Source organism: Fusarium phalaenopsidis (genome assembly GCF_050370095.1).
Source record: "Fusarium phalaenopsidis strain FUZ10S chromosome Unknown contig_32334, whole genome shotgun sequence".
NCBI lineage: Eukaryota > Fungi > Ascomycota > Sordariomycetes > Hypocreales > Nectriaceae > Fusarium > Fusarium phalaenopsidis.
In genome coordinates, this window is record NW_028145390.1 from 439756 (window position 1) to 451030 (window position 11275).

Genomic DNA, 11275 nt, shown 5'->3' on the forward strand with positions numbered 1-11275 from the left:
CGTCACTTCCGTCACTCCAAGACGCCGATATGGCGCATAGAATGCATACGATACTTGTCCACCTGGAGTATTTCTACCTTCTCATCACCATCCATCATGCTAGTGGGAGATGCACCACAATGAGCCCCATGCAGGCACATACGGAAGCGTTTAGCGCTGCTGCTCTCGACTCTAGTCTTGCTCTCTGCTTAGAAGCAAGCCGTTCTACTATTGTTTATCTGAAAGCTACGATTTCCTGCTTGGCTACTGAAACATTCTGGTACAGTCTTTCTCCATAGTCCAGCAAAAAAAGAGGCTCCCCAAAGATGACCATCATCTTTGGAGGCCTTTACTCTGCCCCCTCTATAATTTCGTTTACTAACAAGTTTGCCATCAGGATCGTCCAATTCTACCCCACGGTCGCGATCATCACACTCTTTCTCAACATCCTCATGAACCCCATCGACAACCAAGCTCAGAAAGATTTGGAATTACTCGCTTCGGCAGCTGACATCTTTCGCCTCATGCCCGCGCGCCAGTACACGCCTCAACGACTTGACCAAGTCCAGATACTCGAGAGTTTTGTGATTGAACTCGCTCGGTTGGGGCGTTGCGCTGTGTATAAGAAGGAGGCGGAACTTGGTGGCCGATGAGAATCTTTAACTTATTCGTTCACTATGATGGCGATATTATGTTTCTCTGCTACCGCGATTGGTGTGTAAGAGGAGAAGTCATCTGATATTCTAGGTGGCGGCGTTGTGTGGTATTAGGTCTTACGACAACACATAACAAGGGCAGGAATTCTTCTTTGCCCTAGCATATTCCATTGCACCTTGAATTCATTCATTCACTACACGCCAGTCCACTTCTTGCTCTTTTCCCATAGCTCTTCCTCCTTGGCCTTGTCTTGAGACCAAATTGCGTATCCATACTCGACAGCATCCGAATCAGGAGGACAAGGCCCCGATTTGGAAGCTCCCTCTAGATACAAACCCCCTTGACCTTCCAGCTCAGCAGAGACAGCACCATAAATAGTTGTTGCGCAAGCCTGATCCTGAGACATCATGTACTTCTTCAGTCTATCGTCCCCCTGGCTAAGTGCCTCTGTTTCAGCCTTGGAGAACTTTTGCAGGTTCGGGCTGATGAAAGCGCCCGGGTGAAGTGTGTAGGCGTGAAGGCCTTGGGCACCGTACAGGCGCTCAACTTGGTTTGTCATGTAAATGTTAGCCACCTTGCTCGAGGCGTAAGCCATCCAGCCGTTGTATTCGCCATTGTCAAAGTTGATGTTGTCAAGTCGACAAGGTCCATAGCGATGAGCAGCTGATGAGACCGTCACAACTCGTGAGTGGAAGTTAGGCGACGAGCTCGTCAAGAGGAGGTCCTTGAGCAAGTAGAAGAGCAGGAAGTGCGAGAGGGAGTTTGTCTGAAACTGTAACTCAAATCCGTCCTTGGTCTTTTCGTATGGAGTATTCATAACGGCCGCGTTGTTAATGATGACGTTGAGCTTGCCTCCGCTCTTCTCGCGAATGCTATCGGCGCAGGCACGAACAGTGGTGAGGTCGGCTTGGTCCATGTGAAGCAGGTGGATTCGGCCTCCGTGGTTTTCAAGTAGATGGCCAAGTGCCTGTTTAGCCTTGTCGATGTTGCGAGCCGTTCCGAAGACAGTGGCCCCAGTTGATGCGATTGCTTCAATGGTCTTGATGCCGATTCCAGCAGAAACCCCGGTGATGAGGACGACTTTATCACCCCATGCACCCTCGAGGGCCTCGTTTTTGATGATTTGTATGCCAGTTACACGCGAATCTCCAGGCCCGTTGAGGTTCTCCCACCGATTGCGGTCGGCATAGCGGCCAACTAGTTGAAAGGGTTCGTGTGAAACCATGGACATTTTGAGTGATAAGAGTGTTGTATCTTGATGGGCAACGAGCAATTGATGTTGTGAACAACGTGCAAGGGCGAAGATTCTAATTCGTCCCAAATGAAGTGTTTGAGCCTTATATAGATGGAATCTTTGAAGATCCAACAACATATATCTCGACAGTCCCCTCACACGGGTATAGGAGTTAAGCGTCAGAGGAGTTAAGGGCATAGCTCCGGACAGGGATGCTCGCTGCTGAAATATAAAATAACCAACATTGCTGGTGGCAAAACACGACTAATAACTCAAAGAATCCGAAAACCACGTCGTAAATTGATGAAACAGGTACTGATCAGCGCCAAGTCGATTTCATCCTAGAAATCCCCAGACTATGGTCAAAGATCCGCCAAGCCGATTGAGGCTGAAGATCCGAGATTTGGCTACCGTACTCGACTCACCAAATTGGCAAAGCGGTGGAGACGCTAGAGGCCCCTTTAGCTTCAGTACTTTCCCATATGACCTGAAGTTTGTTTGGTTGTAACACCATTGACTGGCCACGGTACGTTATTTCTCCGCCGGAATATTTCTGTTTGTTTCAGTATGGTTGCACTTATGCCCTTGTGCTTTCTAAAAATGCGTTGCTCGGAATCTAGGTGCCGAACAGGAACATCCGTCCTTGGTTTAGTGCCGGAAAGCATCCCTGTATAATGCATGAGATGCTGTCCGATGCCTACCGGATGTCGAATGATCAAGGGGAGAACAGCCTGTCTCGTGTAAACCAATACGAAGAAATGGCTATGACCAAATCTTCCACGTCTCATATATAAGTGCGAGTAGCCTGCACTGCTTTTTCCTCGTCTTTCCTGTTGACATCCACACACTCCGGCTACATCCCTCTCTCTAGAAGAGGCCTCTCTACAACAAAATGCACACATTCGCCAGAGCCACCTTGTCCCTGTCTTGGGTCCTCAGTGTCGCTGCTCAGTGCACTCTCCCATCTACCTATCGCTGGACCTCGACTGGTGTGCTGGCCAATCCAAAGTCAGGCTTGGTCGCACTCAAGGACTTTACCCACGCGCCATACAACGGACGACACCTTGTCTATGCGTCCACTCACGACACAGGGACGAAATGGAGCTCGATCGGTTTTGACCTCTTCTCGGACTGGTCCAATATGGCCTCCGCCAAGCAGAACTCGATGAGCTTCGATGCCGTCGCACCCTCGCTCTTTTACTTTCGACCCAAGGACGTCTGGGTGCTGGCTTACCAGTGGGGTCCAACTACCTTTTCGTATCGCACATCCAAGGATCCCGCCAACGTCAATAGCTGGTCGTCAGTCCAGCCACTCTTCACTGGGACGTGGTCTGGCGACGGTACCGGACCTATCGATCAGGCCATTATTGGCGATAGCAAGAACATGTACCTATTCTTCGCCGGCGACAATGGCAAAATCTACCGTGCCAGCATGCCCATCGGGAACTTCCCCGGTAACTTTGGCTCATCATACCAGGTAGTCATGAGCGACGCACGCAACAACCTCTTCGAAGCCGTTCAAGTGTACAAGGTCAAAGGCCAGAATCAGTACCTTATGATCGTCGAGGCCATTGGAGCAAACGGTCGCTACTTCCGCTCATTCACGACCGACAACCTCGGAGGCTCGTGGAAACCCCAGGCCACAAGTGAGAGCAGTCCTTTTGCAGGCAAGGCCAACAGCGGCGCGCGGTGGACCAACGATATCAGTCACGGCGAGCTGATCCGCAGTGACCCTGACCAGACAATGACGATTGATGCCTGCAACTTGCAGTTTCTGTATCAGGGACGCGATCCTGCTTCGGGCGGAGACTACAATCTTTTGCCTTATAAGCCTGGTCTGTTGACTCTTCAGCGATGAGTCTAGGGCTATGCATGAGATGTATGTCTTTGGGTGTGGGTGAAGTTGTCATTTATAAATATCTTCAAAAATCAGCTACGAGGTTCTTGAAAGTTTTGTGGATTGAAGCTGTTAACATATGAATGTTTTATTCTGCTTATTCTTTTCTCTGCTCAAGCAAGAAGGTCGTATCTGCGTAACTAGGTACTTGAGAATAGTAGGCAATGGGTTGATTACCCATCCATTGTTGTTGAGCCAAGAACCCATCCGAAGGTCGATCTTGAAGGACAACTGCCCTGCCAGCTATTGCGATAAAGTCCCCATCCCTACCTGACAGCAATTCAACATTTTGCGGATTGTGCACATAGCCAGACCTCTTGCCGCTCCGCTCCAAAGTGGTATGCATCACGCTTGCTAAGAAGGTGTTGGACCAGTATGCGTCGGCAAGGAAAGATAACGCGAGCCATGCGGCGCCTGCAAGAACCGCAGCGAGGATGCTTAGGAGAAGTTGTAAGCCAGACATGGCAACCATCAGTTTTTGAACGCTGATTGTGACTAAGGCCGGGTTAATGCTGACCATGTAGGCTCTTGCGACGAGGAGGCTTTCCAGTGTGGCCGACATGTTCTCGGTCCAGGACAATACGTCTTCGTCGAGGGACTCTGAGCTGGTGTTGGAGCGGCCGTTGCCAAGTCCATATGCTATCAGAACAGCAGCAGTGTCGACCTGGCCAAAGAACTTGTTGCTTTCATTGTCGTTTTTGGATGCCGCACAATCAGTCTGAGTAACCTTTCCGCCAAAAGCCTCATTTTGAAACGATCCCTGATCGCATTTCTCCAGTGGCGATGGCGCTTTGTCAATGGTCTCGGATCTTATGAGAGTGATGTTGGTTGCAGTAATGCTGACGAGAGAGAAAATATCGTTCCCGCCGTTGTCGACGGCAGTTAAGTAACCCCAGCTGGACTGAAGAACCGTGAGGTTGGAATTGACGGCCGAGTTGGCTCCAAATTGAAAACTGAGGTCTTCACCCTGCGCTCTCATCATGCCGCCTACAATCTTGTCGATGAGAGGGTCCTTTTTCTCGGTCTCGTTGGTACTCCACGTCCGCCGTACCAGGTCATCAACATCTTTGACAGCAAATGGAATTCCGGGATTCGTCAACATTGTGACGCGAAGCACAGACTCGACAAAGGTATGTCGCCTTGTCCCTTTGGTAACAGTAAAGACCTGCATCATAACCGCAGATCCGCCGCCGGCTCCAAAGGAAGCCCAGATGTTGTCGACCCTGTTCGGTTTGATGTATCTAGAATCCAACTTCAGGTCTGACGTGTCATCCCAGTGCACCTCGGGTTGCCCAACAATTGTGTCTATGATCGACACTGAGAAGGTGCTGTTGAAGGTGCAGTTCCAGGCCGCGGCACCTCCGCCAAAATATATGCAACTGGGGAACGTTTGACCGTCGATGGTGTCGGAACTAGGCAACATGGCGTAACTATCTGGCGAAACCGAGAAGCCTTTTTCGTCAAGCCAGATTCGCGCCCCAACATTGCCTTGTCGCGTCGGTGCTGTGATCTCGGGAGTTCCTCTTTGGACGTCGCCAGTCAAGGTGTAGTTAAGCCCAGGTTGGAAAAGCTCAGATCCTACGGTTTGCGAAAGGGTCGCTTCCGTTTCTTCAAGGTTGTCAGGATCAAGATGCAACTGAACGATGTAAGGGGGATTCTTGTTGCGCAAGTCTTGATATTTGGCGGCTGTGATGTCGGATTGCCTAAAGACGTAGCCTGGAGAGTCAAGTGCCCAGAGCAAGGTCCCGTAGAGAGACGCAGCAACGTTTAGAATACTGAAGCCGAGGATGACAAGACTGGCGCGCGAGAGGCCGCGGGAAGACAGGAACAGCCAGCGTTGTATGTAGTCTTCGGCAAACATGAGATAGGCCATGAATTGATGAGACCGGGCGGCAAGGAGTGAGAAGAGTTTCCAGATAAACAAAGCCATGAGAATTTCGGCGCATTTGAAGATTAGAGATTTGACTGCACTGTGAAGCAGGGGGATCGACGATGCGATAAACGACGATGATGATTCTATCATGATAACGACGTTGCGGCACAACGGCCGAAGGGCTGTGAGTGAATATTGAAGGTTGCACGGGCTGCATATTTCAGCGCGAGCCAAGCCCCTCCTTTATATGTATGCTCAGTCCCAAAGTGTATTAACTCCCATGCCTGCCTGCGGCTGTATGTAGGGTGCATGAAGCTATCGCCGCGCCATCCCCCAAGCAAGCTAGCTGCAGGGCGTATTCGGCAGGCAGAGGTTGTTGCAGGGGTTCTGGCAGAAGGCAGACTGAGGCCGGGCGCTTTCTTCCGGGCTCTGCATGCATTTCAACCAGGGTTATCTGGGGATTGTAGTACTTAATTGGCTCGCGTTGGGAGTGGTTGCCACACTCTGTCTCAGGATCCTTTCGGTCTCTTCGTTAGACGCAACTTCGTTTTTACTGTATTGTAAGCTTAAAACACAATTTAGACAACTTCAAAAAGCTAGTAATATCCGCCCTTCTCGAACTAGCCACTGAGTGTCTACTCCGCGCTGGGGCGAACAAACAAGCGGCCCTCCACCTTGTTCTTCTTTATATCCTCCAGCCCCTTCGGTACATCCTTGAACGGTATTTCCGTCAACTTCGGTGTCAATTTGCGAGAAGCAATCAGCTTCAACACCTCCAACAGCTCTTCCTTTGCCGCGCCAAATGAACCCTTCAAACTGATACTCTTTGTCACCAACAACATGGATGAGACTTCAACATTACCGCCATTGAGTCCCACCATTACAACTGTTCCGCCCTTTTTAACCGACGAGATGGCAGCGGAAATTGTGGGCGTGAGTCCAACAAAGTCGATGACAGCGTCAAAAGCAACGTCAGGGAAACTGCCGAGGGTTGGGGCGCACGCGACCGCACCCAAGCGTTTCGCGTCGTCGTGTTTGCCCTCGTTGATATCGATTCCATAGACCTTGGCGCCCTGCAGTACCGAAATCGCGACTGCATTGAGACCGAGGCCACCGACTCCAATGATTGCAACCGTTGACGACTTTGTAACTCCGGCGGTCACCACTGCAGCGTGATACGCCGTCGAGATTGAATCCGTGGCTACAGCTGCTTGAGGAAAGGTGACGCCGTCTGGAATCTTTACCAGGTGCTCATAATGAGCTATCGCAAATTCGCCATAGCCCCCATCGTAGCCGAGCCCAATCGTCGTGGCTCGGGTTGCCTTCTCGACAGGATGAGCTACCAGAGCCACAACCACGCGATCGCCGACCTGGACCGGAGACGGCTCTGATCCAACCTTGACGACAGTCCCGGCTACTTCGTGCCCAAGCGTGATGGGCAGAGAAGGCAGCATTTCAATGCCGTGTCCGTCGACATAGTGGGCGTCGGTGTGACAAAGACCGGCGGCCTTGACAGAGATCAAGGCCTGACCTTGTCCCGGCTCAGGAATAGGAACGTTTCGAAGTTGAAATGGCGACTCTGGACCGCCGTATTGGAATGCCTGCATGATGAATGTGTTGTATGTGATGAAAGAGATATGGTTTGTGAACAGAAGGAGGCAGCCAGATATTTGCCTTTAAATATACCTCGCAAGATTTCTTCAAGGGCTAGGCTTCTTTGCTATGCCGGTATGGAACCAACGTTGTTTATCACATCAGGCTTCTAGTCGGAACTATCGGCAATCTGTCTGGGTGGAATACTGCAATCGGACCGAAGCAATCTTTCGATTCTTCAAACATGGAGTTGCAATGAATACCGACTCCGAAACATCAATGTGGCTCCTTGCTGCAGGTGACGTTGGCTGCGGGTGACGTTATGTGCATAGGGCGCGTGACGTAGGTATGATCCTTTTCCGCTAGCTAACGTTAATGTGCCGAGGTTGATTTACGCCTTGGCGATGCTTGGGTCAATATTGATCTGAATTGTAGACTAGGGTTCTCGCAAGAATAACCAGAAAGTCATTGGGAAGAATACAAGTCTAATAAGTCGGATTGGCTTACTATTTCTCTCAAAATGTGGGTTAGAAAAATCAAGACCTCTAAACTCCCTTCCCAACTCATACATTCCTTCTAGCGCCCATAGACCACCACCTAGCACTGATTTTCCACTCATCCCCATCCCTCCCGTCAGTCAGATGCTCCCACTTCTCAAGAAACCACGGGGCAGCTTCCCAGTTCTGAGCATCCCAAGGTGCTGCCGAGGGAAATGAATTGCCGTCAGCAAAGCCCCAACATCGAAGACCGTCATTGAGCAAGTCAAGACAGAAATCCTCCCTGTCAATTGACGGGGGATCTGAGTGTACCGCAGCAATGACTTTGGAACGGAAGCCTGGCCATGGAATTGTATCTAATGTTGGATGATGAGGGATGGTGAGCTGTGCGTCTGTGGGGACAAGGTCAGGTTGTATACCCTTTAGATAATCCCCAAATTTCTGTCGTATTCGTGCAGCCTGGTCGGCATTTTCGAGGCCCGAGGTGTCATCCTCAGCATTCCTCTGTTCGATTTGCTCTCTTAGGCGAGAAAAAGGTGATTTGGAGTCAAAAGACATGAGGTCGTACCATGGGATTCCTAGGTGGAGTGCATTCATGAACACGGCGGACACGAATGAAACTCGACACAGAAGGATATAATCTGCCACTTGGCCCCGCAGAGGAGATGCAACTATCTCGTGAATCCTGGAATTATGTCCCGAAGGTATGTTTAACTTTCCAAGGACGCTAATGCCAGCTTTGATGGCTGCTCCAAAATCAAAGTCGCCCAGACTTTGCTGAAGGTCTTGTAGCCATTGGCTCATCGGAACAAGCATCGCGTTGTTATAGAGTGATGAGCTCACGGGGTACCCCAAGAAGATGAGGCCGTATTTGATAATGTCCCGAATACCGAACAACTCTTTGGTCATTAACAAAAAAAAGGTACGACGTTCCTTCTCGGGGTAAGAGCCGATGCAAGAGAAGAAGTCGGAGGCGGTAAATCCTGGTGCGATGTCTAGAGGATGGAAGCCCGTGTCGGCCGAGGTAGAAGAGATGGCTCTCTTCGTCAGCTGGGTTGGTCCAAGATCCCGGTGTGAGGCTGGCTGTGAACCTGCTACCCAATAATCATGCGTACATGAGACTTCCAGGGAAGATGGCAAGAGGATGCGAGAGACAGCCAAACGTTCTAGCACCCTTCTTCTCTCCCTTTGTCGTGCGCCTATTGTTATCAAGGGTTAGTCGTGTGCACGAGATAATGCAGCTAATGAAACATACGATAGTTACGCTGAGCCAGGGCATTCTGCCGCCGCCTCCGCTGTGATGTTTTATCTGCTGAAGCTTCGCAGGCCATGGACGTGTGACGGGAGAATTGATTGGAGAGAAAGTTGGGTATGCAGTGGATTTCAATAGTCTGGTTGTATCCCCTGCGTGTTCTTTGATCTTGGCAAAAGCGAAACATCTAGCGAGAGTAGTTGATGGTGTGATAAGGGAGGCCACCGCGTAACCCAGCTTTCAACGGCCTCGGGAATAGTCTCGGACCGGGGCATCAATTCGTGCCTCGGTTCTTTTCATGTGAACTGGGGAACTCATATCCACGAGGTTGCGCACGGTGGGTTGATTAAACTGGGACTGTTCGATCAGCCCACCGGCTCATGCAGGTAACGTCAGCAAATCACGAGTTTAATAAGACGAGGTCTATGCGGTCAACGTAAGGAACAGCATCAACTTGGGGACTGGGGGCTTGCCTTAGAGAACTTGTTTAGCTGTAGTAAATCACTATTTAAGAAAGCCAACAATCCCTTTGTTAGATCTTGGATAGTCAATACATTCTATGCATTAGCAGTGGCACCAGCAAACTCTGTCCTACCCACACATCCTTCTCGCACACCTTTTCTCATATTTCCAACTACATAAAGACACACACACAGCAGCCATGCCTTTCGGGACCCTGAACTTGAATGGCGAATCATTGCCAACCTTTGCTCCAGCATATTCAAGGGCAAAGGGAGTCTTCACCAACACCACCGCAGTCGGCATCACTTATCGAGTCGCCGCATCTCAGGTCGCCCCTCTCGTCCCGGATGTTCTCGAACTGGAGGAAGAGCCGCTCATGACGTCTCTATTTCTCAGCTACGGAATGAGCCCTGTCGGAGCTTACACCGAATATGCTCATCAGGTCGAGGTGACCTACAAGGGCGAGAAGTTCCATTTTAATCTCCTCTTCATTCTCGATAACGATGCCGCCATATTTGCTGGTCGCGAGCTCCTCGGCTTCCCCAAGGTCCATGGAAAGACTGTTATTGAGCAATTTACTGGTAGCCGGCTCGTCACCGGCGGCACGGAGCGACCCATGGGACGAAAAATGGTCGAGTTTGAATTCGTCCCAGAACAGCTGGTTACCAGCGCGCCTCAACCAGACAGATGGATGCTCAACCTTCGCAGTATCCCCTCACCATATGTCGGACAACCCCCTTCGCTTCAAGAGTTCATCCCCTGTGGCCTGGGGATGAAGTGCAATGAAATTTGGTTGGGAAAGGGCCACATCAGCTTCCCGAGGAACTCCATCTCTGATCCTTGGGTGAACTTGGATATTTTGAGATATGAGGGGAGCTTTTTGGCGAGAAATGCCACAGCTGAGCTTCTTCTTCGAGACACAATCAAGCTCTGAGGTACATGTGGAAATTAGAATGATTGTACGCTAGTCTAGGGTTATGTTGATAGCTTTCTGCAAAACTGTTGCACACAATGTCCTCCCAGATATTCCGTCTGCAACCCAATCCGTAAAGACTCGAGCTGTTCCTCAGCTAATCACTTGTTCTGATGCGTCCCGTGTTGTCATTATGGAGCCGTATTCAGGCGACGAAGGAGTGCGGTGCCGCCTAGTCAACATGGCAGAGTCATGGCGGATGAGACAAGATGCTATTCCCTACATCTGGGGAGACAACAACAGTACCGACTTGATCATTTTCGATGGCCTACGCACAAGCGTGACGAAAGATCCTCAATCTACCGTCAATCACCTCTGGGGTCCTCATCGTGACAGGCTCTACAAGCCATTGATATGACCAAACATGCGAGTTACGAGCACACAACACATGTGCAACCCGCAGGGCGAAGACTAAAATATTCTGAGCACGAAAAGGACACACCCGACTTTAGACTAGTTCGTACTCTCTACGAGACCTAGGGGTTTCGATGCAAGGATGCGCATGACAAGGGGTTTGGTGTGCTCAGATTGGTCACCAAACATGGGAGATGAAGATGGAATGTTGGGGACTGGCTCTTAACACGCCCTGCTTAGGTTTCTCTTGATCAAGTTTCCCTAATGGGGTGGATTCTTGCCAGCACCTCGCCATTACGTCTTGTGCAGACGAGCAGTACTAGGTTGAGAGAATGACCTGGAGGAAAGCAGGAACTATAAGGGGTTCTTTTCATTCAATTTTTACGCTTACGCCAAGATAGAGGTAGGTGTATAAGCCAAGTTGGATCAGTACCTAAAAATCGACGGCCTTATCACAACATCGACGGCCCGCTAGCCCAATGTTGGACCGTCATTGCTCAGCCT

General features: G+C 50.3%; 5 protein-coding genes across 5 annotated transcripts; 2 read left to right on the top strand and 3 right to left on the bottom strand.

Moving 5' to 3' along the window:
- Positions 1-829: 829 nt before the first annotated feature.
- On the bottom strand, positions 830-1867 carry LRP88_14254 (uncharacterized protein; the record flags this gene model as incomplete). Its single annotated transcript, XM_083250604.1, has 1 exon — positions 830-1867. The coding sequence occupies one exon, from the start codon at positions 1865-1867 to the stop codon at positions 830-832; it is 1038 nt and encodes a 345-aa protein (XP_083093669.1).
- An 895-nt stretch (positions 1868-2762) lies between these two features.
- Positions 2763-3728, top strand: LRP88_14255 (glycosyl hydrolase family 62-domain-containing protein; the record flags this gene model as incomplete). Its single annotated transcript, XM_083250605.1, has 1 exon — positions 2763-3728. The coding sequence occupies one exon, from the start codon at positions 2763-2765 to the stop codon at positions 3726-3728; it is 966 nt and encodes a 321-aa protein (XP_083093670.1).
- Positions 3729-3864: 136 nt separating this feature from the next.
- Positions 3865-5790, bottom strand: LRP88_14256 (uncharacterized protein; the record flags this gene model as incomplete). Its single annotated transcript, XM_083250606.1, has 1 exon — positions 3865-5790. The coding sequence occupies one exon, from the start codon at positions 5788-5790 to the stop codon at positions 3865-3867; it is 1926 nt and encodes a 641-aa protein (XP_083093671.1).
- Positions 5791-6275: 485 nt separating this feature from the next.
- Positions 6276-7247, bottom strand: LRP88_14257 (chaperonin 10-like protein; the record flags this gene model as incomplete). Its single annotated transcript, XM_083250607.1, has 1 exon — positions 6276-7247. One exon carries the CDS (start codon positions 7245-7247, stop codon positions 6276-6278), a length of 972 nt encoding a protein of 323 aa, XP_083093672.1.
- A 2396-nt stretch (positions 7248-9643) lies between these two features.
- On the top strand, positions 9644-10378 carry LRP88_14258 (acetoacetate decarboxylase family protein; the record flags this gene model as incomplete). The annotated part of the gene is made up of 1 exon (XM_083250608.1): positions 9644-10378. One exon carries the CDS (start codon positions 9644-9646, stop codon positions 10376-10378), a length of 735 nt encoding a protein of 244 aa, XP_083093673.1.
- Positions 10379-11275: the final 897 nt, after the last annotated feature.